This window comes from Notolepis coatsorum (genome assembly GCF_963971535.1).
Source record: "Notolepis coatsorum genome assembly, chromosome: 9".
Classification (NCBI taxonomy): domain Eukaryota; kingdom Metazoa; phylum Chordata; class Actinopteri; order Aulopiformes; family Paralepididae; genus Notolepis; species Notolepis coatsorum.
The window spans coordinates 71,948,872-71,976,259 of NC_140173.1; the positions used below are offsets into that span (position 1 = coordinate 71,948,872).

Here is a 27,388-nt window from a genome sequence, read left to right on the forward strand (position 1 = left end):
TTTATTCTCCTGGGTCCCTCTCTGGAGCTTGGTGTGCTCCGCACGAACGTATCCAGTCGTAAGCTGCTGACTTCTCTCGCCAGGAAGTCGGCTAGATCGAGGATGGATGGTTCGGGACCGTTAGGATCACGGTGGTCTCTCTGCCGCCTAAAGCGCTCTTGTCTGGCGGGTGGCAGCTTCTCTAAAATCCTCTCGACGTTAGAGTTGGCGTATAGCTCGTGCATACCCTTTTCTCGTTGCGCTCCCAGCATCCCTACCAGGGACTGCACTCTTATAGACAGGTCGTCTAATGAGCGATTGTCTGTTGCTGGGGGTAGGCGGTCAATATGCCTTATCTCTTGGATTACGTAATCCCATATACGTCCATATCTCTGGTCCAGCGCTGCTAGAGCCGCGGTGTATGGGGTCGTAGAGGTGGCATAGGCTAGCGCTATATTGTGCGCTCGGGGTACTTTCAGGTGCTTCAGTAATATTGCATACTTGTGGCGTTCATCAGCGACATCCACCATCATTGTCTCTAAGCACATCCGGAGCTCCGTGTACTGTGCTCGATTCTCATGGGTGAAGTCTGGAATCGTCGGTGTGCCAATGTATGACGCCGTGGATGGCTGATACATCGGCGAGCGTTGGGGGAGAGGCCTCCTAGGCGAGTCTCCTCTTGCGCCTCTCTGTGGGCTGGTACCGGCAGGGTACCATGGCCCGCTGGTCCAGGTGCTATTCCTCGGGGCTGGTCGTGCGTCATGCTCACCCGTGAATAGAGTCGGGGGTCTGTAGCGCAGCGCCGCGGGGGTATAGCCTGGGCTGTACTGGACCTCCTGGTCCGGTGGAGTACTGTGCTGTCGTCGGGCTTGGTTCTCCTCCTCTCCCTCTTCTTCTTCTATCAGGTCCTCTAGATCCTGTAGTCGTTTATTTAGCTTCTCCGCAGTGTATGCTGCTCCTTCCTTGTAGCTGGGTCTCGCTTGGACCGGTCGGGGAAGGGGGTCTGCGGGGGGTATAGGCTTGGTCTGTTGGTCAAGTTCAGGGTCGCTTGCTCGGTTAGGAGACGCTGCCCTTGACTGTTGTCTCGACGAGTTCCTTGAACCCCTGGCGGAGGGAGAGGGTGTTGCCTTGAGGATCAGCTGCTCCATTAGTTGCGCTTGTAGCTTGTCGCGCTCGGCTTGTAGTCTGTCGCGCTCGGTTTCGCGCTGGATGAGAGCGAGGTCGCGCTCTGCTTCTCTTTGGGCACCGGCAGCGGCACGCTGGGTGTCTGCTCGGTCTCTTGCCATATTCTCTTCCGTCTGAAGGCGTCTCATCTCCAGGCGTATGCGCTCTTCTTCGCTCCGTTGCTGTGTCTGGAGTCGATCGCGTTCACCCTGAAGTCGATCGCGTTCACCCTGGAGTCGATCGCGTTCGGTAGAGGCTGTCAGGCTGACGAGGAACGCCTGTGATAGCATCCTCTCCGCTTCGCTGGGGGAAGACGGTTGTAGAGGTGAGCCGCTCCTGGCGGTACTCGTTGGGGAGTCCTGGAGCTCTATTTCCTCGGCGCTCTCCTCCTCTTCTTCCGTGCAGAGTTCTCTCTCTGTAGGGTTGTCTTCCTCCCGGGGCTGGTCGGGGACTACTTCTCCGGTGTTGGCGGGGGGTAAAGGCATGTCAGCTCCCTCCTGGTCCCCACCGTGAGCTTGGTCAGTTACATTAGAACCCACTAGGGCCTCTGTGGTCGGGGTAACCTGGTCGTTAAGGTCAGACATAATTTTACTTTCTACTTTTACCGCGTTTACCGTTTGTAGAAGGCTAGGTAGTTGACTGACAGCGTAATCCTCTAAGTACGGAGGTGGCTGTCGTCTGCGCCGCGGGCGTTCTACGTTAGGAGGACCGTTTCGTGGAGTGTTCATCATAGGCCATTTCAATATTAATAACACTATATTAATATTACACTAGTTACCATCCGGCTCGAAGGACCAATTGTAACTGAGGGGTACAATTCCCTGACTGTATTGATAAGTATGGTATCATTAAATCACTACCGCTTTATGTACTTTAACTACTGGCCACACAGTACATGATATAGATATGATGAACACTTTCCCACCATGAAACCAAGTCCACACAAATGTATAAGTCGAATATTTAATATATAGCAAAGGGTATATACAACGTTCACTTAATGACATTTATGATTTGAATGCACTTGTAAGGCAAATGAGTATTCGTAGGCAAATCAACATTGAATGTCCAATCTCTGGTTACGCAGGAAGCAAGTATACAACCTGGTTCTTTAGGGAACTATAGCGATGGTACTTAATGATTATAGCTGGATACACTAAAGGGGGTCCCGCTGGTTGTAAGTCAGTAGGGGGGGGGGGGGGGTTAGGAGAGCCGCTGGCGATATCCCATCTGGCCAACGATTTCTTGGGAGAATTCAGAGTGCTGAACACGGTGCCCACAGAACCTTGGTCCACAGATGAATACCGTTGGGCCCTCTTGTAGACGGTAGCTGCCGGTCCACAACGAAGAGACGTGAGGCGACCTCACTCGGGTTAGAGCGCCGTCTCACCTGGACTCCTCTCGGGGGTAGTTCCAACACTTACCAGTGTTGGCTGTTATCCATGGCATAATCAAAGCACCCAAAGCAAGTAGATAATCCAAGCCGTGTAGGGCTCGCCGTCGTCCGGGTAAGGTAATCCAATGTGCAGGTCCACTCGTCCTAGCCCAGAACTCCTCGGATGAAAGCACCACACGTGGTCTGCCCAGCCTGGTTAAGACTCTAGATAACGCGAGGAAACGATGGGGGTACTACTCACTGTATAACTCTAACCGAACGATGCACCATACATAATAGACTATTATTAACTTAATAGAAATACGTCCCACTCGACGGTATAGTGCCAAACTATGACAATTCAACTATTAATCCACACGATGTCTCAATGCCATTCTGAGGCCAAGTTGACCATACTGCACCACACGTGTATCGTGGGTGAGGCTTAACGTCTTGCCACTAGGTTGGAGGGTAAAGAACTAAGGGCTAAGGGAAGTTCTACTTTACTTGCGCCATATATATATGCGCTGTGAACAAATAGTACCATTCGTATTTCGGCAGACGTATTCCTACGCGGAACCGGGGCTAGTAACGACATGTTCGTCGGCACGATTGAACTTGAACCAAGGGGCTTGGCTGCTGGCGCCAGGTTCTTGTCCAATGAGAGAATGAAACTATTATGGGCTGTTAGTAGACTAAAGGGATATTCAGTGTATATGTACAAGGAATATACAAGGGATATCAAACGATATACAAATACTATTAAATATATATCCATAAATAAATATATATATTCGGTTTAATCTGATCCTTCACAACAGTATCGGCTTGAGGAGCATAAAGTTATCGGTATCGGTGTAAAAAAATCAATATCGTGCATCCCTAGAAATATACATACGGCGGGGAGGGAATATATACATGCGGTGGGGAGGAGACTGTCTATTAGGAGGTGGTGGGGGTTTGGGGCATTTACGGTGGCCAGTTTCGAATTGCAGCCTCCCGTAGGTGCTCTTTAAGAGCGGTTTTGAATGTGGGCAGGGATTCACATTCCTTTACAGCTTTGGGTAGGGCGTTCCACATTGTTGTGGCATAATTGCGAAACGTGTTTAGTCCCTTGTTTGAGCCGAATCTGGGTTTAACATGATTTGTTGAGCTTCCTCTGGTGTAGTGGTTGTGGTATTCACTGACCTTTGGGAAGTATTTTGACATGTACATGGGCACCCCGGTCATATAGTGTATCTTGTAGACCAGGCCCATTGCAAGTTGCTGTACTCTGTCGTCTACTCTAAGCCATCCTAGGTTGTCAAAGTGGGCAGGGGTGAGGTGGGTTCTGGGGTTCAGGTCAAGTAGTAGTCTGACCAGTTTGTTTTGTGATGTTTGTAATTTTGTTTTAAGCGCCTTTGAGGTGCTTTGGTACCATGAGGTGCACGCATAGTCATAGTACCCTTGAATGAGTGCTCCTGCTTTATTACATTGGATGCCATTTTGTCACAGGAAAGATTTGCCTCTAGGATGGAACCCAGGTAGGTAATTTCGTCTTTCCTTGTGACAATATTGTCACCCACTGTAACTGAGAAGCCGTCGGTCTTGCTGAGTTTGTTATTTGAACCGAAGAGAATGGACTCTGTTTTGCCCATGTGTAATGATAGTTTGTTATCAGCGAGCCATATGCAGATTTTGCCTAATTCCGAGCTGAGGGTTTTTTCAACCTGCAACTTGTTCTTGTCAGAGACCAGCAGGGCTGAGTCGTCCGCAAACAGGAACAAGTTGCAGTCACAGGCTGACGACATGTCATTTGCATAAATTAGGAAGAGTAGCGGTCCTAGTATGCTTCCTTGTGGAACACCACAGCTCACTGTGAGGGGGGGGGGATAGAGTACCGTTTACCTCTACCATCTGTTCTTTCCCCTCCAGGTAGGATTGCATCCAGCTCACTGATAAGCTATCAAAACCAATTGCTTTTAGCTTGTCCATTAGAATGGAGTGATTGACAGTGTCGAAGGCCTTTTGTAGGTCCAGCATGACCATGCCGCAGTATTTGCCCGCGTCCACCTCTTGTTTGATGTGGTCGTTCAAATAGAGGAGGCATGTGTCAGTGGAGTGGGACGTTCTGAAGCCAGATTGGAATTCGTAGATTAGATTTCTTTCCGCCAGGTACTTTTCGACCTGTTCGTAGACTATTTTCTCCATGACTTTCGAGATGGAGGTAAGAATAGAAACAGGGCGGTAGTTGCCTGGGTCTAATTTGCTGCCCTTTTTGTGCAGAGGGGTCACTCTCGCAATTTTGAAGTCCTTGGGGACGTGCCCCTGTTTTATAGAGAGGTTTATTATGTGTGTGATGACTGGGGTGATGGCGGCTGCTGCGTCTCTGAGGAATTTGGAGGGGATGTTGTCATGGCCAGTGGCCTTGTTAGGTTGGAGGGCGCTCAATTTTTTGAGTACCTCATCGGTTGTTACCATTTCAAGTTTGAAGTCGTCTTTGTGGACCCCTAGGTTTTTGTAGTATGCTACTATGTGTTCTACCCCATAATGCCCTGAGTGGGAGGGTAGTTTGTTTACCAGTGTTGTGGCTATGTTTGTGAAGAAGATGTTTAAGTAATTGGCTACATCCAGCTTGTCTGTGATGAGCGTGTTGTCCGTCTTTATGTTTATGTTTGAGAATCTGGTTTTAAGTTTTTTACTGCAGCCTAGTTGATTAGAGTAATTTCCAAAGTTTGCGGGTTTGTTTTTGTTTTCCTCAGTTTTGTCGTTGATGAAATTTCTTTTTGCGGTTCTGATCATGGTGTTTACGTCATTTCTTAGTCTGTTTCTTTGAATTTTTAGTTCAACCACGTGGGCTTGGAGTTCACTGTTTGAGCTTTTGGAAAGCTTTGTCTGACTTTTATGAAGTTCCGAGCATTTTTTGTCTCTGGTTTTCATAGCGGCCAGTATTTCAGTGTGCATCCATGGCTCAGCGCGATTTTTAACCCTGGTGGTTCTTATGGGTGCCATGTTGTTGAGTATTGCTGTGAATTTGGTTTTGAATCCAAGCCATGTTTCTTCAACCTGTGTACCACTGAGTTCATCTGACCAGTCCAAGCTCCCCAGTTCTAGGTTAAAGGCCTCTCTAGAGTAAGTTTTGAGGTCTCTAGATGTGACTGTTTTGTGACAGCCGGCCTTCTGTTTTAGCTTTTTGCGGGTACAGAAAATCATATAATGATCACTTAACCCGCATGCTATCACCCCTTTATTGGAGATCATTGACTTGTCAGAGGTCAAAATGAGGTCAATGGTGGTTTGTGTCGAATCACATACCCTTGTGGGTTGGGTGATTAGTAGGGGTGGGACGATACATCGATCCAGATCGATATATCGATCTATTATCAATAATCAAATAGGATCGATGCCACGTAAAAAGATCGATTTCATATTGCGATACTCTTATTTTGAAAATCCGGCGACGGCGACGTCATCGCCCCGCGCCCAGTGTTGTGAAACTCAAACTCCGTTTAACATCAGTAGCGTCTAGAGCGCCAATAGAGCAAGACTAGTGTGCCTATTCTGTGACCCAAAACATGTCCCTGCTGTTTTATTCCACAACGGGTCCAATGCATCTAACCTGCTTTGCAATCCTCGTCACTCCATTATGCCCATGTCGCGTTAAAGATCGAAGATAACGTTACTTTAGCGTGAGCTAACAAGCTAACCCAGAGCCATAGGCAGAGAGAAGTGTGGACTGGGAGGGTGCATTCTCGGGGATAGCCCCACTAACAGGATCTGGCCGGTACTGCACCTTGGGACTCCCAATATGCTTTTCCAGCCAAAAATACAGCTCTGTGACAGTGAATATGATATTAATAGAGAAAAAAAAGAAATTAACCAAAAACAGTGAACAGGAGGTCTATTTGTATTAAAAACAATAGATTGTTTTTCATTTAAATGTCTGGAAGAGCTCAAAAATAAAAATGTCATGATATTTCCATTGCCTTTTTTTTTGTTGATTTAAATGTTACTGATTGTATTAAAAGTGGCACATAATATCGTCTCATATCGATCGCAGGCACCTGAATCGAATCGTATCGTATCGTGGCAGACTGTGTGATATCGGATAATATCGTATCGTTGTCCAAAGAATCGATATCGTATCGTATCGTGATTAAACTGGTGATTCCCACCCCTAGTGATTAGCTGGCTGAAACCGTGCAGATCAGAAAATCTACTGATGGCCTTGAAGACGGGTGCTGCTTTACGCAGCATATCCGTGTTCCAGTCCCCAATAAGAATTCTACCCCCTCCACCCCAGCTAAACACCCATCAAGTGTGTTGTGGGATATTTGTGGATTGTGGATAATGTGTGTTCAGAAGTCTCTTGGTCCACAGGTTGACGATGATGTCTCTTCTTGACTATGCAGTCGGGAACATTCACTGGTCGCCGTTCATTTCCTGTCAAGGGTCACCTGTAGCAGTGGGGCGGTCAACTATAGTGGCCTTGCAGACTCTTTTCCTGGAGCCTGTGCTGCTTTCCATCACCACCACACATCCGCCACTGTGCTCACGCTTGGTCCCCATCAGGCCTAGAGACATGGTGGTCAGGGCGTTTTTGAATGTGTTGTGCTGGTTTCGCTGTCCTCTCCTCGTCATTGCGGTACCACTTGATGTAGTGACTAGTCAGTAGGACGCTCTCTCTCACACGGATGGCAATCTTGTCATCGGGTCTGCCGCGGGCCGCCGGGGTGAGGCTGCATGTCGTCCTTTCTGTCTCTGCTCCCCTTCCTTTGGGGACGTCTGTGTTGTGTGGGCTGGGTTGGATGGCGGCTCTCCCACGGTTGCTGTCGTCGTCCTGGTTGTGTCCGCAGCTCCTTGGCGGCGTCCCTGGTGGTCCTATGTTGTCGTGGGTTGCTCAGGTCACTGGGTTGTGTTCCTCTCTGCCTGGTCCTGCCGTCGTTCGTGGTTCAGGTCACGCGTCGTCTCACTCCTTCTCACTTGTCGTGTCCTCTCACCAATATGATCTGAGGATGATAAAATTGCCTTAGAAAACCTCCTCACATAAATGATTCAACGCCTTTCTGCTAAAGAGGAAAATCATTTTGGGATTAATTCAATTCAGTGTGTAGTACCATCATGCATTTGATATCGTTTGGATCCGATCTTTGCATGGAATCAGAAACATTTCTTTTTATCTTTATAATCTGTGATGTCAAATTGAAGTTGACCTTACCTCAGGCCGCGTACGATGGTGTGTGCTTCTTCAAGATACTTACCTCGCCATGACTTCTCGGTTGTTCTTCACGTCTCAGTGTGGCTCGTCATAATTTTGCATGGGGAAAACATAAATTCTAGGTAGCCAGTTAATTTTGCATGAAATACATCCATTCATTTTCTCGTCTACTCTTAAGTAGCATTAATTTAATTACCTCTAATACACCTTGTGCATTTTGATAATCATTGTGTAAATGATTATCCTGCTTTCAACTGATATAAATAAATCTAACCCTAGCTAACCTTACTGTCATGCATTTGTCCTAATAAACTAACCTACACTGTAGCACTCAACACTTTGATGACCATTGTTACTCAGCTGATAGAGTTGTGCCCTTTTTGATGTCCTATCATACAGAACCTGTGAGTCGCTTTTGGATAAAAGTGTCAGCTAAATGATCAATGTACGTGTATACTTTGTACATTTAGATAATTGTGCTCCAATTTTGGTGGTTGATATTTTGCAGTCATGGAAATGTATTAGTTTGTTAAAAGAATAGTCATGCATGTTATTGGTTATAAGCAGAGAATAGAAGGAGGAGATTTCAAGTGAAGTTGTTTTCATCATTAATCTTTCATCTCGGGCACTTCTACTTTGTCTGGTTTCATTCAGAAATTATATCTCTAATTCGTGTGCCTTCTTGAAAATAGATGATGAAAACACCGGTTAGTTATTTTGTTAGTATGGGAATTAGGTAGACTTTCATGACTGCAAATTCATCATTTGTCTCTGATTCATGTTGAATAAGTGGTTCTCTGTTGTTATCCATTGTTAGGTGAGTCCACCAAGCCTGTGGTCAGAGTGCAGGCATTTGCATTGCTTTGTCTCCCTCACGCCATACCCTGTGGGTTTCAAGTGCCCACTCTGAATAGCGTCTGTTATCGTTGGCGTTCCTGTAAAAGAAATTTACATGTGGGTGTTTGGATGCAGATTTGTTTTAAATGGTCAATCGATTGTCTCTCAACTCTACACCATCTTCGGTTGAGTCTCGTGGTAACAAAGAGAAAATCTGCATCTAAAGCGATACTTCCTACTATACTAAGTATAGTGGAGATACTAAGTTGAGTCCCTGGTCAGAGTCCTCTCTAGGCATTTGCATTGTCTTTCAACTCCACATTGTCCTCAGCTGGTTTGAGTGAGTGTTTAAACACTGCTTTGTAATTCAATTTAGAGTTAACTCAGTCTGCCTCTCCTGTAAACACAAAAAACATGTTAATTTTCCCACTCCTCTAAGACCATTTTTGAGTGTGTTTTCTTTGATTTTGAGTTCAAACACACATCATCTAGTCTTCATCTTATACTGGGAGTAAGTGTGTTACTCATAAATTGTGTTGTGTTCAGTTTATGATGCATGATTTTCCCAGTATCAAAATGTGGGAATTAAAACATACACTGTTTTATTAAAATAGAAATGATTTGTTGAATAAACATAGCATGTTTGCCTTATCACTAGCCTTGTGCACATTTCTAAGATATAGAAACCCATTTATGAGGAGCGAGCCTGCCTGCGCGTCTACAGATACATTTACACATCTGAAACAGGCATTGAGTTTAGCTTTCTGTAACTTATAACGTGTACAGTAATGAAAAACAATCACTCAAGCGATATGGGATAGCTGTAATTTACTGCAATGAGAAGATAGTTATGTCATGCATCTATCTGGTTCTCTTTCATACTCACCGGAAAAAGCTGCCGTGTTCACGTTGGATCCTCACAGTTCAGTTCAGTTATTGAATAACCATATTATATTACCCCCTTGCAGCGTGTATTTACACATACAATTAAGGCGAGACACTGCAGGTGAATAGTCAAATATACTTTTTTTGTTGATTTTGAGATTGTTATATTTTGCTTCCTAAACATGTCTTCTATGAAACTAGTGACAATAAAACGTCAATAACACATATTTAGTTGTTTATTTTACATCATTTTGCCTTATTGCATCCATAAATGTGCACATATTTAATGGGGAAGTGCCACATTTGCATATATAAACATAAATTTCAGAAAACTTGCAATATATTTTTTCTTAGTTTATATGTACATAACAAATTGGGAAAGTTTCATAGTGATATCTATTCAAATATTTTTTGCCTATTAGGGGGTACTACACTGTACTACACTGTTTGTAGCCTGTGTGTAGTTCTGTTCAGTTCAATAACATCATTATTATTATTATTCAGTTATCAGGCATGTGTTTAGGTTGTCTATTACTAATGGTTTGATTAGGTATTGTGTTTGTAAATATCTGTTTAAAAAAAAAAAGTATGGCATTTTACAATACAGAACTTTGAAGGCGTTTTCCCAAAAATGAGTTTTAAGAGTTTTTCCTCATACTCTGAGCCAGAAATCTCCACTTCAGTAGCACTCACATACACCAAACCTTCCAGTTCTATTCATATCTATGTTCTGAAGGTATTTACAGAAGGGTTTGTTGATATCGCATTCATACCCTGATTTATATCACATTTTATTCCTAAAAACATGGCGAAATATGGAATTTTACCATAAAAATGGACTGAATGGAGTATTTTCTGATTTATGGAGTGATAAAAAGAGATATCCAAAATCCCCTCTGTAATAACCTTTGGCTCTAATATGTCAACAAAATGAAACTATAAGTTTGAAAATGGCTTTATCCAATGTTCAGATTTCTGTCCTGGAATTATATGCAAATTAGTGCATATTTAAGTAGATCATGCCTCACTTGCATATTTAAACATACAATTTCAGAAAACGTGTAATACAAAAAAGTCTTGTCTTAATATAAGTAATCAACTGGGGAAGTTTCATTGTGATATCTATTAGTTAATTTTTTTACCCTATTCACCTGCAGTGTCTCCCCTTAAAACATATACTATGCGTGGATTTCATATACCCTCGGCCTCGGGCATATTAAACCTTACGTTCGCCCATGGATAGTTACGTTCGCCCATGGATAGTTTCATATAAAATCATAACTTCATGGCGCACACCGTATGACGTCATTGCTCCAAGCGACGTTCATGCGTTCCCATTCGCCTCGGAAATAACGCTTTGCAATCCTGCAGTACTAGTTCCGCGAGCTCTCAATAGCCTGGAATTTACTTAAAACCAGCGTTTTGTAACCGAATGAACGTCACTTGTGCATAGTGAGACGTAAACAAATAGAAACGATAAACTATAATTTCCAACCGGACGTTGCATGTCGCGCGAGTTTGTACCCCAATGTCATTCCCATAATGTTAACTCGTCTCTCAATGCTCGGCGCGATATCAGTCGGCATACTGTGCACGTACAAACGAGACTTTAAACAGACAAACAAACGAAAATACATAAAAGTTAACGTGTGTGTATATCTGACTGTTCGTTTAGTCGACCAGCACTCTGCTGCGACAAGGCATTTATCCCTTGATATACCTATACATCGTTATTAAAGTCATAACGACCGAACCTGACTTCGAAATTTACCAGCGATATATTAGATGTGAATATACCGTTTAATCATACTCTCGGTCTCTTCAACTCGCGACTAATGTCCCGTTTAGTGTAGTATGGCGTACTACACCGGGACATCGCGTAATCAGCTTCCCGCTGTCTGTATGATTAATTGGTTAATTTAATCCGAATACATCGTTTTCAGGAATGGAAGAGATTGTGGGCTTAGTTTGAGGTTGAAACAATGAATATTATGACGTTACTCTGGTAATTCTAATTATGATTCCATCAGCTTCTCGGTCCTAACTTCCCGCCTCTTTGCAGAGGAATCACAGAATAGGTTCCAACAGAGTAGCGTTTTCCAAGGATATCACATCATAATAAGCTCACGTATCTTCTTTTGTTGCCTATATTTTAGTCTGCATCAGCTAGACTTGGGTTAGCAATCCAACAACCTTTTATTGTGTGCCTTAGCTTTTGGTCGGCTCCAACTCGACCAGGAATAGCACTTCAACCTTTGTGCCTAAACTTTCGGGAATAGCACATATAACCCATCCTCTCAGAACCGCCTGATAAGGACCCAGGTGCATGTGTTGCCCTGGTAACGATTCTCAATACAGATCAGATATATTAATGCACATTATTCTTACTCAGCCATGATCTCAATATTTGACAACATTCTGTAATATTCACCTGGCACAGAGAAAAGCGGGAAGGTTTTAATTCCTTGCCATACATTTTTGGTCGACCATCTATTATACTCACTTTTCTCTGTATAGCTGAAACAATACAGCATGCCGGGAGGACGCAAAAAAGTCCGTCACAAGTTCGTAGACGCCAATTGTGGGATATTTGTGGATATCCTGATGAAGAATGTTCTCAGTCAACGGAGGTTTGGATAATAACAAGGTTTATTAACCAAACAGATAGAATACATAGAGAGAATGGCTGAGGGCTTCCCCCAGGTGATCAGCTGAAATGACCCAGGTAAGAAGACCTGGATTGTGGTCGGGAGGAGCCCTATATAGTTAAACAAGGGGGGGGGTGTGGTCCCATTTGATAGGTCAAATGGGGGGGGGGGATACAGGTTTGGGGAGAGGGGAGGGGAATGTCTTATTCCACAGAGAGGGGGGGGGGGGCACAGGTAGGGGATACAGGGGAGGGGAATATATTTACATGAGAACATTATATTATACCACAATTATACCACAGTGTCATAAAAGCCACTCTGTTCTGGTGGTCTATAGATTGTGCCTACTAGTACTGGTTTCGCCCTGTCTAATAAGATTTCAATCCAAACAGTTTCAATTTCATCATGGTTAAGGTCAGTACGGTTGATGTATTTGGTATCCTTGTGTATATACACACAGACGCCACCTCCATACTGGTTCCTATCCCTCCTGACTATTGAGTAGTTTTCAATTTCAATCTCTGGATCCTGTACAGATGAGTCTAATTTTGTTTCTGTGAAACACAATATGTTAGCCTTACCGTTTAAAAACAACTGTTTGATTTCAGCCAGTTTAGGTCTCAGGCTATTTGTATTAAGATGGAATACCGTAATTCCTCTAATAGTAACCGGTATTCAATTAAAAACCGGGTTTCTATTAACTCTTTCAGTGCCACTCACGAGATTTCTCTGGTTTTTTTATAGGTGGTTGCGTGCCACTCACGAGATTTCTCTGAATTATTTTTTATTTTTGCGATCTGAAAAATTATTGCATCACCCGAGCCTACCCGAGTATAGCCGAGCTGCGCCGGTGATCACTGTGGAAAAAAGCGCCCCCTGTCGTCTCCCAGATGACATAAGTGATTTTGGAATGGACTCAATGAAAATGAATGGGGAAAAAAATCCGGTACTCCACATTTTCCAGTTCACTGATCCAGCCGGGGTTACCACAGTTCATTCTGGAGCCTCAGATCCCCGCGGATCATGGAGATCTACAGTGTCGCGTTGGATCCATACACGTATCGATTTTTTCGAATGGTGATCAGGAATTGGAATATACCAGTTGGATACCATCTGATGTCAGGTAAGGACTCTATGTTATCAGTGGTAGGATAATCGGAGTAAGTTTGATGAAGTTATAAGCTGTTTTGTGAAATGTCTTCTTTCGGTTTCACTGTAAAAGTCTGTGAGGAAATCAACGGAGCGATTATCAGTGCGCGGCCGTAATGTGCTTGCGTGCACGTATAATATTGATCATCTAGCGTTTATTTGAAAACGATTCATAAAAAGGCAGACGAATATCAACGTTGTGGAATATTCCACTAAAAGACGATTTTCATAGAATGCTCCAGAATGAGCTGTTTTTTATATCAAAACGGGGGCTTTTCTAACTGCTCTGAAACGGAAACGACGCGATAAAAAAACAATCTGCCTTCATCTGCCTATTTTGCTTCCTAAACATGTCTTCTATGAAACTAGTGACAATAAAACGTCAATAACACATATTTAGTTGTTTATTTTACATCATTTTGCCTTATTGCATCCATAAATGTGCACATATTTAATGGGGAAGTGCCACATTTGCATATATAAACATAAATTTCAGAAAACTTGCAATATATTTTTTCTTAGTTTATATGTACATAACAAATTGGGAAAGTTTCATAGTGATATCTATTCAAATATTTTTTGCCTATTAGGGGGTACTACACTGTACTACACTGTTTGTAGCCTGTGTGTAGTTCTGTTCAGTTCAATAACATCATTATTATTATTATTCAGTTATCAGGCATGTGTTTAGGTTGTCTATTACTAATGGTTTGATTAGGTATTGTGTTTGTAAATATCTGTTTAAAAAAAAAAAGTATGGCATTTTACAATACAGAACTTTGAAGGCGTTTTCCCAAAAATGAGTTTTAAGAGTTTTTCCTCATACTCTGAGCCAGAAATCTCCACTTCAGTAGCACTCACATACACCAAACCTTCCAGTTCTATTCATATCTATGTTCTGAAGGTATTTACAGAAGGGTTTGTTGATATCGCATTCATACCCTGATTTATATCACATTTTATTCCTAAAAACATGGCGAAATATGGAATTTTACCATAAAAATGGACTGAATGGAGTATTTTCTGATTTATGGAGTGATAAAAAGAGATATCCAAAATCCCCTCTGTAATAACCTTTGGCTCTAATATGTCAACAAAATGAAACTATAAGTTTGAAAATGGCTTTATCCAATGTTCAGATTTCTGTCCTGGAATTATATGCAAATTAGTGCATATTTAAGTAGATCATGCCTCACTTGCATATTTAAACATACAATTTCAGAAAACGTGTAATACAAAAAAGTCTTGTCTTAATATAAGTAATCAACTGGGGAAGTTTCATTGTGATATCTATTAGTTAATTTTTTTACCCTATTCACCTGCAGTGTCTCCCCTTAAAACATACTATGCGTGGATTTCATATACCCTCGGCCTCGGGCATATTAAACCTTACGTTCGCCCATGGATAGTTACGTTCGCCCATGGATAGTTTCATATAAAATCATAACTTCATGGCGCACACCGTATGACGTCATTGCTCCAAGCGACGTTCATGCGTTCCCATTCGCCTCGGAAATAACGCTTTGCAATCCTGCAGTACTAGTTCCGCGAGCTCTCAATAGCCTGGAATTTACTTAAAACCAGCGTTTTGTAACCGAATGAACGTCACTTGTGCATAGTGAGACGTAAACAAATAGAAACGATAAACTATAATTTCCAACCGGACGTTGCATGTCGCGCGAGTTGTACCCCAATGTTATTCCCATAATGTTAACTCGTCTCTCAATGCTCGGCGCGATATCAGTCGGCATACTGTGCACGTACAAACGAGACTTTAAACAGACAAACAAACGAAAATACATAAAAGTTAACGTGTGTGTATATCTGACTGTTCGTTTAGTCGACCAGCACTCTGCTGCGACAAGGCATTTATCCCTTGATATACCTATACATCGTTATTAAAGTCATAACGACCGAACCTGACTTCGAAATTTACCAGCGATATATTAGATGTGAATATACCGTTTAATCATACTCTCTGTCTCTTCAACTCGCGACTAATGTCCCGTTTAGTGTAGTATGGCGTACTACACCGGGACATCGCGTAATCAGCTTCCCGCTGTCTGTATGATTAATTGGTTAATTTAATCCGAATACATCGTTTTCAGGAATGGAAGAGATTGTGGGCTTAGTTTGAGGTTGAAACAATGAATATTATGACGTTACTCTGGTAATTCTAATTATGATTCCATCAGCTTCTCGGTCCTAACTTCCCGCCTCTTTGCAGAGGAATCACAGAATAGGTTCCAACAGAGTAGCGTTTTCCAAGGATATCACATCATAATAAGCTCACGTATCTTCTTTTGTTGCCTATATTTTAGTCTGCATCAGCTAGACTTGGGTTAGCAATCCAACAACCTTTTATTGTGTGCCTTAGCTTTTGGTCGGCTCCAACTCGACCAGGAATAGCACTTCAACCTTTGTGCCTAAACTTTCGGGAATAGCACATATAACCCATCCTCTCAGAACCGCCTGATAAGGACCCAGGTGCATGTGTTGCCCTGGTAACGATTCTCAATACAGATCAGATATATTAATGCACATTATTCTTACTCAGCCATGATCTCAATATTTGACAACATTCTGTAATATTCACCTGGCACAGAGAAAAGCGGGAAGGTTTTAATTCCTTGCCATACATTTTTGGTCGACCATCTATTATACTCACTTTTCTCTGTATAGCTGAAACAATACAGCATGCCGGGAGGACGCAAAAAAGTCCGTCACAAGTTCGTAGACGCCAATTGTGGGATATTTGTGGATATCCTGATGAAGAATGTTCTCAGTCAACGGAGGTTTGGATAATAACAAGGTTTATTAACCAAACAGATAGAATACATAGAGAGAATGGCTGAGGGCTTCCCCCAGGTGATCAGCTGAAATGACCCAGGTAAGAAGACCTGGATTGTGGTCGGGAGGAGCCCTATATAGTTAAACAAGGGGGGGGGTGTGGTCCCATTTGATAGGTCAAATGGGGGGGGGGGATACAGGTTTGGGGAGAGGGGAGGGGAATGTCTTATTCCACAGAGAGGGGGGGGGGGGGGGGCACAGGTAGGGGATACAGGGGAGGGGAATATATTTACATGAGAACATTATATTATACCACAATTATACCACAGTGTCATAAAAGCCACTCTGTTCTGGTGGTCTATAGATTGTGCCTACTAGTACTGGTTTCGCCCTGTCTAATAAGATTTCAATCCAAACAGTTTCAATTTCATCATGGTTAAGGTCAGTACGGTTGATGTATTTGGTATCCTTGTGTATATACACACAGACGCCACCTCCATACTGGTTCCTATCCCTCCTGACTATTGAGTAGTTTTCAATTTCAATCTCTGGATCCTGTACAGATGAGTCTAATTTTGTTTCTGTGAAACACAATATGTTAGCCTTACCGTTTAAAAACAACTGTTTGATTTCAGCCAGTTTAGGTCTCAGGCTATTTGTATTAAGATGGAATACCGTAATTCCTCTAATAGTAACCGGTATTCAATTAAAAACCGGGTTTCTATTAACTCTTTCAGTGCCACTCACGAGATTTCTCTGGTTTTTTTATAGGTGGTTGCGTGCCACTCACGAGATTTCTCGGAATTATTTTTAATTTTTGCGATCTGAAAAATTATTGCATCACCCGAGCCTACCCGAGTATAGCCGAGCTGCGCCGGTGATCACTGTGGAAAAAAGCGCCCCCTGTCGTCTCCCAGATGACATAAGTGATTTTGGAATGGACTCAATGAAAATGAATGGGGGAAAAAATCCGGTACTCCACATTTTCCAGTTCACTGATCCAGCCGGGGTTACCACAGTTCATTCTGGAGCCTCAGATCCCCGCGGATCATGGAGATCTACAGTGTCGCGTTGGATCCATACACGTATCGATTTTTTCGAATGGTGATCAGGAATTGGAATATACCAGTTGGATACCATCTGATGTCAGGTAAGGACTCTATGTTATCAGTGGTAGGATAATCGGAGTAAGTTTGATGAAGTTATAAGCTGTTTTGTGAAATGTCTTCTTTCGGTTTCACTGTAAAAGTCTGTGAGGAAATCAACGGAGCGATTATCAGTGCGCGGCCGTAATGTGCTTGCGTGCACGTATAATATTGATCATCTAGCGTTTATTTGAAAACGATTCATAAAAAGGCAGACGAATATCAACGTTGTGGAATATTCCACTAAAAGACGATTTTCATAGAATGCTCCAGAATGAGCTGTTTTTTATATCAAAACGGGGGCTTTTCTAACTGCTCTGAAACGGAAACGACGCGATAAAAAAACAATCTGCCTTCACAGCACTGACTGGAAAATAGTCTTTGATAATGCGATGGGCAGATTAGACACATAGCCATAATTTAAAACATAGATTAGGCGATATTAACGTTAACATTGGCGCCGATGGTGGCATTCAAGCGGTAAAACGGAAAATCAGGCGTGGCACTGAAAGAGTTAATGACCGGGTGCGCTGTTGAGCTAAGCAATTATAAGCCGGCCTCCTAATACAAGCCGGGTTTCATGTATATTAGAGGAATTACGGTATTTCCCTCAACCGATTTACCATAGGCAATATATTTTGTTATTGTTGTTATATGCTGGCCTGGCTGTGCAGTAAATACCATATAATGGTATGGTGTTAATGTTTACCAAGAGAGTAAGCCTACCTCAGAATTGTATAAAACGAAGTTATTATTATTATACCAGTATTGTGATTGCACTATTTTACTTTATTTAACTTTTTTTGACCACCTGTAATTGCACTGTTTACTACCGTATTTCATACAGTACTTGGTTTCAATAAATGAACCCAGTACATTTGACTGGGTTCAAACTGACACAAAATGTTGATTTATTCATTATGATCTGTTTGAAAATGAGAAATATAGGCCTCTCTCTTATACATGCCTCCTCCTAATACAAGCCTGGTATCTGCTACAGTTGAAACAAATACAAGCCGGGGTTACTATTAGAGGAATTACGGTATGTGAAGTCCATTTTTGCTGGTAATCAGATTGATGTCGTCACACTTGAGGTAACTCTGTTCATTTGTGTCCTGTCCTGTGGTGGGGGGAGGGGGGGCGTTGTTGCTGTTTGTGCCGTGAGTGGGGAGGGGCGGAGGGGGTGATCCTTTGTCCTTTGCTGGAGTCTGTAATCCTCTGTGTGAAAGCCCGCGATGTGGGGGGGGGGGGCTGGTTGTTTACAGATGTGTCTGTTAGTACTCCGTTGTGGGGGAGGGGGGGTGCCTTTTGTCCTGGCCCCGGCCCGGGTAGACTAGCTGGCATGGCGGGGCCAGCCGAGCTAATCGTCGGGTCCTTGGTGATCCGCGCCGCTCTCCAAGTCTACTGGGGCTTCGGTGAGGGTATGTCGCCGCTTGCTGGTCGGCTGGTGCAACTGCTGGCTGAAGCGTCAATTGCGTGGATGCTGTTGATCTCCGGCGCCGGTGTGAGGAGCGATGCCTCGCTGTTTTGTCCCCGCGACGTGCTGGGCGCCTCGGTTATGAACCCCGGTTCCTTCCCTCTCGCTGTGGCCTCTCGTGGGTTCTTTTGCAGAGGTGGTAGAGGAGGAATGTTGCCGTTGATCATGTCGTTAGCCGCCGTCTGTGTGGGTAGCAGTTGATCTGTTGTGCTGGCGACGCTGGCTGCCGCTTCTTGGGTCAGCAGATCTAACTGTAGTCTCTGGTTCCGTGTCATGTATGTCACCCGACATGAGCAGATATAATAAAAACATTGATCTCTTATTACACTTGCCTGTCGGGGGTAATTTCTTTCGTTCCGGATTCGCAGTAAGTACTGTGTGGATAGTCGTGGCTCCGAAGGCTGGATGTTTCCTCTCCATGCCCGTTAACAAGTAGAAGTCGCAATGGGACTGCTGATTTGCGTTTTCGCTACCCTCCTCTTCTGTCTGGAGTTGTTGCTTGAGTTGTGAATTCAGGTACAAGTCCATAATCTACAGGAGGGAAAGTAGAAAATGCGCAAAATACTTTTTTGTTGTTGATCTGTTGCGTTGGTTACGGGAGCTGGGTAAAATGCGACCGTCCATGTTGATGCCGGTTAACCACACTCACTACTGTCCTTACTGCAGCAAGGTACCACACTCACTACTGTTCTTACTGCAGCAAGGTACCACACTCACTACTGTCCTTACTGCAGCAAGGTACCACACTCACTACTGTTCTTACTGCAGCAAGGTACCACACTCACTACTGTTCTTACTACAGCAAGGCACCACACTCACTGCTGTTTTTACTGCAGCAAGGTACCACTATCACTACTGTTCTTACTGTAGCAAGGTACCACACTCACTACTGTTCTTACTACTAGGGGTGCACCGATGTATCGGTCGGGTATCGGTATCGGCCGATAAGTGCCTTGTTGACTGCAATCGGCCTATCGGCCGATAAGCTCGAATGTGCCGATGGCAGTAGCCGATAAATATCCATCAATTTGTGTAGCGTCGACAAAAAAAAGTTCACTCGCGACCTACCTGCACAACGCCGCCCCCGGCCCACACACACAAGCTACTGCATCAAAGTTACTACTTATGATTAACAAGGCATTCGTTTTGTGGCATTAACATTATATAGTTAGTGTTACACGTTCATAACATCAGCATATTATTTACCCGAACGTAGCAAGCGTTGATACTAGCTCAGTTCCTTCCGTTGCTCACAGAGCCCTGAGCTTTACCCATTCTGCAATCTGTTAATAACGTTTTCAATCAGACACATGTATAGAAAGGCTTTGTTTTATTATAACATTAGTTGCAGTAAAATCATTATGCCTCATTTAAGTCATCCTGCGGAGCTAAAAGCTAAACGTCGGCCGCGCCGTGTTGTTGTTCTAGAAAACCTCTCGTCAAAATCAATGGCAGACAAAAGCAGGAGTAAAAAATGCAATACGCTTGCCGATTGGTGGTAACAGCAGAGGCGGGTGCAAGCGGTGTGTGACGTAATTGGCAGAATCGACTGTCAATCAAAATGTCATTGGTTGAGACAATAGTATCTCGCTGCAGCCCAGCAGGTAGACCATGCTGGGAGAACTAGTATCTAGCTGCAGCCCTGCAGAACATACTGGGAGAGAGATAGTGCTATTTCTTGATGTTTCCTTTTTTTAAGTAAGTAAAGAGGCCTATGTTCATATCGGTGAGCACAATTTGTAAGAGAAATATACAGTAGTTTCATAAAAATATATATATATATATTACAAAAAAAAATATTACAAAAAATATTTATATTTAAAAAATATTTAAAAAAATTATTTTGCCACAAATATCGGTATCGGCCGATTGTGTTAGTTGAACAATCGGTATCTGTGGCAAATTTTCATATCGGTGCATCCCTACTTACTACAGCAAGGTACCACACTTGATTGATTGATTGATTGAAAACTTTATTAACAGATTGCAGAATGGGTACAATACAGTACAGCTCAATACACACAATTGTTAAGGGGATGCAGACCAGAGAAAGACTTTCGTCTTGTTTACATCAGGGTCCCCCATTTTCAATTCATCAGGACATATATGACATACATGACATACAGATATTCAGTACTGCTACATCTATACATTTATGACATACCAGATTTGCAAATACAGTACTGTTTGTGATACAGAAGGAGTCAAGAAAAGGGAGTATATACATTCGACGTAGAAACTGTACATTGGAGGAGGTTGTGTGGGGGGGGGTTGGGTACATTGGGATATTGTCAACCATACTGGGTAATTTACATTGGGGGGGGGGGGGGGAGACACTGTACAAACAAGCAAAATTGTACATTGGACTGTTGACAAAACCATACTAGGTAAATGACTGTACATTGGAGGGGGTTGGGTTAGGACATTTACAGGGGCCAGTTTTGAATTGCAGTCTCCCGTAGGCACCACTGAACAACTAATGTTCTTACTGCAGTAAGGTACCACACTCACTACTGTTCTTACAACAGCAAGGTACCACACTCACTACTGTTCTTACTGCAAGGTACCACACTCACTACTGTTCTTACTACAGCAAGGTACCACACACTCACTACTGTTCTTACTGCAGTAAGGTACCACACTCACTACTGTTCTTACTGCAGTAAGGTACCACACTCACTACTGTTCTTACTGCAGTAAGGTACCACACTCACTACTGTTCTTACTGCAGCAAGGTACCACACACACTACTGTCCTTACTGCAGCAAGGTACCACACTCACTACTGTTCTTACTGCAGTAAGGTACCACACTCACTACTGTTCTTACTGCAGTAAGGTACCACACTCACTACTGTTCTTACTGCAGCAAGGTACCACACTCACTACTGTTCTTACTGCAGTAAGGTACCACACTCACTACTTTTCTTACTGCAGTAAGGTACCACACTCACTACTGTCCTTACTGCAGTAAGGTACCACACTCACTACTGTTCTTACTGCAGTAAGGTACCACACACACTACTGTCCTTACTGCAGCAAGGTACCACACTCACTACTGTTCTTACTGCAGCAAGGTACCACACACTACTGTCCTTACTACAGCAAGGTACCACACTCACTACTGTTTTTACTGCAGCAAGGTACCACACACTACTGTTCTTACTACAGCAAGGTACCACACTCACTACTGTTTTTACTGCAGCAAGGTACCACACTCACTACTGTTCTTACTACAGCAAGGTACCACACACTACTGTCCTTACTGCAGCAAGGTACCACACTCACTACTGTCCTTACTGCAGCAAGGTACCACACTCACTACTGTTCTTACTGCAGCAAGGTACCACACTCACTACTGTCCTTACTGCAGTAAGGTACCACACACACACTACTGTCCTTACTGCAGCAAGGTACCACACACACACTACTGTCCTTACTGCAGCAAGGTACCACATACTATCCTTTTTTTACGTTAAGGTTTTAAAATCACTCAAACATTAACATGTTAATATTATTGACAGCCCTTTCAAAATATATATAATAAAACATATGAACATTGTTTATTTATTTGCTTTGTATTTCAGCCCATCACTGTGAAAATGGCAGTGCAGAAATCCTGAGAAGTCTCCTCCCCACACGACGAGAACCTGACTCCACGGAGGCTCTCTGATTGGGTGGAGAAACAAGAGCACCAATCACACGCAACTACCTCAAGGCAACTAGAGCGACCAAGAAGAGGCCCAAGAGCATAAAGGCAGAGCAGTAGAGTCCTACATTCCAGCCAGGTTTCCATGTGAGACCGAGTTCCTCTTCTAGGCCGTTAAGAGACTCTTCCCACTCACCTGTGCTGCTGTACCTGATGTCACTGGTGCCATGGAGGTCATAGTGTGGCTGACCTTGATGACCGTTATCACCCTGTCCGTTATCACCCTGCCACTGTCCGTTATCACCCTGCCACTGTATGTTATCACCCTGCCACTGTCTGTTATCACCCTGCCACTGTCTGTTATCACCCTGCCACTGTCTGTTATCACCCTGCCACTGTCTGTTATCACCCTGCCACTGTCCGTTATCACCCTGCCGCTGTCTGTTATCACCCTGCCGCTGTCTGTTATCACCCTGCCGCTGTCCATTTGGGTAACGGTCAGAATCCTCCCAGTAGTCATCCTCGTGCGTTGCTTCCTCCAGGTGACCGTAACGACCCCTGTGGTCCTTTTGTCTTTGATTCCTGATGTCACCCGATTCCTGATTTGCGTGTCTTAGACTGACTGGGCGGAGTCGCCGTTGGACCTCCTGTCTCCTTGTTGCCACGGAGACATTGTCATCCCTCGTTTTCACGATGGACCGTTTAGTTTTCTGTTGGAGAGTTTGTTCATTCAGACATGTGCGCTCAACTGCCAGTGACCTGAATTATTGTTCATGGAACTATGTTCCATACAAATTACATTAGAATACATTACATACATTAGATAGATTTAATACCAATCAAATACTGTTTATGTATTTACAAATGTTCTTTTGGTTGTTTTTCTTTTACATTCTTGGGGACACAAGTCATAAGAGAACACCTTATTAGTGGACAGAATAGTTCTTGCTAATAAAATACGTCCTTGGGCACAGACTTTGTAGCGTTAATTTGTATTGTGTCACATACAGGCGGCAGTAGATAACAGTCTGAGAGTGAATAAAAGACATGTTGTATATATGCATGGAGCCTGGCTGGTCTATATTCATGGAGCCTGGCTGGTCTTGCGTCTGGACCTCACCGCCTGCTGGGGTCTGGGGCCTATAGGAGGCCCCCTGATGTAGCACGCCGCTATGGGTTTGGGTCTAGCCTCTTCCTCCTCTGTGTTATCTTCTTCATCGTCGTCTTCTTCATCATCGACCTCCATAGGTTGAGGTTTTACTCGGGATGACCTTCTGACAGCCATCTCGGATTTGCCCGCCTTCTGCATGAGGACAGAGAGCACTGTGTTTGAGCTTAACTGAACGGTACACTGTGTCTGTGCTTAACCTCTTAAGCCCGGAGCCCTATTTTCTGAAAATCCGCCTAAAATACATACCTAAGTAAATGGAAGATTGCTCCACTTCGGGACATCTATGGACCTAATTGAATCTATTCCCAGTGTCAGAAATATTGTGTCTATTACTAGGCTTGCTTAAATTGTGATGAAACAAAGGCGAATATGAATTATTGAATTATTTTTCTTTGCATCTTTGACAGTGAATAACACCATGCTAGAAATGACCAGACATAAGAAACTGCCACTGAGCTCGTTCAGTACCTTATTGAGATCTCATGTATAAAGAATCTAAGGAAATGAATAAAGGGAAGATGATTAAACCGAAGGTTTTGTAGATACAGTAGTGAATTCTGCCATCCGGACCCATGCAATTTGAAATATTATTATAGAATATAGAATGAGGCCTATAAATTACCTTATTATAGCGATGTTGCACATCTATGGATCGGGCCAAATCTACTCTAGTTCAATTTGGATTTAGTATCACCAGGCGTGCATAAAGATCCGCCATCTTGAATCAGTTTGCAATGCCGATTGTTGCTAAATGTTCACAGAAGGGAGACACACTAACTACGCTCCAAAATATGCCAATAACATTCAGTTTTGTGGTATATAATCCCAAGAAATAAAGAATAATCAGGAAGTCATTTGATTCTAGAAAGCTGGAGTACCCTAGGAGATGTAGTTTTTCGAAATCTCAACGCTCATTGAAAGCCCTGTCTTTCCTTCATCATAATGACTACAGCAAAATGGCTGCTCGCATTTCTTTCTGGTCGAAATTCGCGATCTTTTTAATACAATTCCTAAACTCATATTTCATTAATAACACTTTAATATATTGGTAAACAAACGTATTGCTGATAATATACACTGACTGCTGTTGTGACATGGTTAGGATGTTTACTGTTGGATACATTTGGGGGAAAAAATACGAACATTGTCATACAGTCTAGAGAGAATGATTTATGATGTGATGTCATTTGCGGTCCGCCGGTAACGGACCGCACAGGTGGAAGGTTAACTGAACGGTACACTGTCTGCTTAACTGAACGGTACACTGTTTGTGCTTAACTGAATGGTACATGGTTTGTGCTTAATAGACTGGTACAGCCACACCAGAGTCAGTATATGTATGACAGCATTCAAAAGCTCTATTGTGGATTGAACAGGACGTGTATGTTGTTTATTTTTGGCAGTGCTTTTCTAATGCTCCTCAAAGCGCTTTGCAATTCAATGACTGAATACATTTTTTCCAGTATGGGTGGCCCCGGTGGGAATTGAACCCCTAACCCTGGCAGTGTTAGTGCCTTGCTCAGAGCACTAAGCGATATCTATCCCATCGAATGCTATCTTTACTCGTCCAGGCTGGTCTAGTTATGGGAGGTCTTACGTTGTGCACTGGCACTGGTTTGGGTTTAGTCTCCTCCCACTCATCATCATCATCATCTTCATCATTATCATCATCCACCTCCATGGACACAGGCTTGGGCTTTGATGACCCTGGAGCTCTGCCTGGCTTCTGTGGAGAGAAACACAAGATCTGTCCAAGGTGCATGAACTGGAAACGTCATCCATCCACCCAGACATGTTAACCTCATCCATCCACCCAGACATGTTAACATCCATCCACCCAGACATGTTAACGTCATCCATCCACCCAGACATGTTAACGTCATCCATCCACCCAGACATGTTAACATCATCCATCCACCCAGACATGTTAACATCCATCCACCCAGACATGTTAATGTCATCCATCCACCCAGACATGTTAACATCCATCCATCCACCCAGACATGTTAACGTCATCCATCCACCCAGACATGTTAACAGCATCCATCCACCCAGACATGTTAACGTCATCCATCCACCCAGACATGTTAACATCATCCATCCACCCAGACATGTTAACATCATCCATCCACCCAGACATGTTAACATCCATCCAGACATGTTAACATCCATCCACCCAGACATGTTAACATCATCCATCCACCCAGACATGTTAACATCATCCATCCACCCAGACATGTTAACATCCATCCACCCAGACATGTTAACATCCATCCATCCACCCAGACATGTTAACATCATCCATCCACCCAGACATGTTAACATCCATCCACCCAGACATGTTAACATCATCCATCCACCCAGACATGTTAACATCATCCATCCACCCAGACATGTTAACATCATCCATCCACCCAGACATGTTAACATCATCCATCCACCCAGACATGTTAACATCATCCATCCACCCAGACATGTTAACGTCATCCATCCATCCAGACATGTTAACATCCATCCACCCAGACATGTTAACATCATCCATCCAGACATGTTAACGTCATCCATCCACCCAGACATGTTAACATCCATCCACCCAGACATGTTAACATCATCCATCCAGACATGTTAACGTCATCCATCCATCCAGACATGTTAACATCCATCCACCCAGACATGTTAACATCATCCACCCAGACATGTTAACGTCATCCATCCATCCAGACATGTTAACATCCATCCACCCAGACATGTTAACATCATCCATCCAGACATGTTAACGTCATCCACCCAGACATGTTAACATCCATCCACCCAGACATGTTAACATCATCCACCCAGACATGTTAACATCATCCATCCACCCAGACATGTTAACATCCATCCACCCAGACATGTTAACATCATCCATCCAACCAGACATGTTAACATCATCCATCCACCCAGACATGTTAACGTCATCCATCCACCCAGACATGTTAACGTCATCCATCCACCCAGACATGATAACGTCCATCACATCCAACCACACCTGTATCTGATTTAGGGCCACATATGAAAGTGGCCCAAATCAGAGTTGAAAAGATCAGATTCCATGTGATTGATTTGGGCCTATTTTGCCTGTAGTGTGAACAGCCTTAGTTTGTGTATTTTTTGTACTCTTGATGTATAGCATACATTTACGTTTCCTTTGTTTTATAAGCGTCAATTTGCAAGTCGTTTGAAAGAGCGTTGTACAAGACGAGGAATAACGTCTTGTTTTTTTTGCATTCAATTATTATTTTTATCTGATTAATCGTTTCAAAATAGTGGTTAGTTGCAGCCCCGTCCTACCAGCTCAGGCTTATATAAGGGTGGTCCTCTTATGTTGCAGGCTGGGACCGGGGTGGGCCTCCTCTCCTCCAGGTCCATGACCGCTGGCTCGGAGGCCCCTCTGGCCTGGCCTGCTTTCTGCAGAGAAGTAAACATGCGGCACATTTGAGATAGCTGCAACCTTTTCCCGATAAGCCACACCCACTGCCACCCCCACCCAGCCAATTGGCATGAACACACTCACTTGACCTCAACTTTCAGCCGCTGCAGGGCGAGACCTGTGGCCCCTAGAGAGCCGAGGCATTTCTGTGCGCAGCAGCTAACTAACAACCGACAACTAACGGAGTGAATATGTACTTGCTCTGCGCTTCAGTAACAAGAATAGTTAAAATAATAAAAGAGATGCATGTCCTCTCTCTTCAGTAGCCTACTTTGTATGCACATCCATATACATAAACGTTGCTTTTGTTTTCGGCAACAGCTAAATGTGGAAACGATGAATTCCACAATAACAACTTGATTTGTGAACTTAATGGGCGTTTTGTCGAGATGACCCAGTTACTGACCCATTTTGCTTCCGCGCAGCTTTTGCCCCGAAATAATTGAATAATACCA

At 43.5% G+C, this 27,388-nt stretch overlaps 2 protein-coding genes across 3 annotated transcripts in view; one reads left to right on the top strand and one right to left on the bottom strand.

The window, feature by feature from the left end:
- fancl (FA complementation group L) overlaps window positions 1-22,953 on the top strand; it is a 108,092-nt gene extending 85,139 nt beyond the window's left edge. For both annotated transcript variants that reach the window (XM_084321060.1, XM_084321061.1), the window contains one exon: window positions 22,232-22,953. In XM_084321060.1, coding sequence (XP_084177186.1) covers window positions 22,232-22,267 — 36 coding nt within the window. In that variant the 3' untranslated portion in view covers window positions 22,268-22,953. The remainder of the gene's footprint in view (window positions 1-22,231) is intronic.
- A 155-nt stretch (window positions 22,954-23,108) lies between these two features.
- Window positions 23,109-27,388, bottom strand: part of vrk2 (VRK serine/threonine kinase 2) — a 94,708-nt gene continuing 90,428 nt past the window's right edge. The window contains exons 12-14 of the mRNA XM_084321058.1: window positions 26,795-26,911; window positions 25,062-25,190; window positions 23,109-23,596 (exon numbers count right to left, since the gene is read on the bottom strand). Of these exons, the coding sequence (XP_084177184.1) occupies window positions 23,378-23,596; window positions 25,062-25,190; window positions 26,795-26,911 (465 nt within the window). The 3' untranslated portion in view covers window positions 23,109-23,377. The remainder of the gene's footprint in view (window positions 23,597-25,061; window positions 25,191-26,794; window positions 26,912-27,388) is intronic.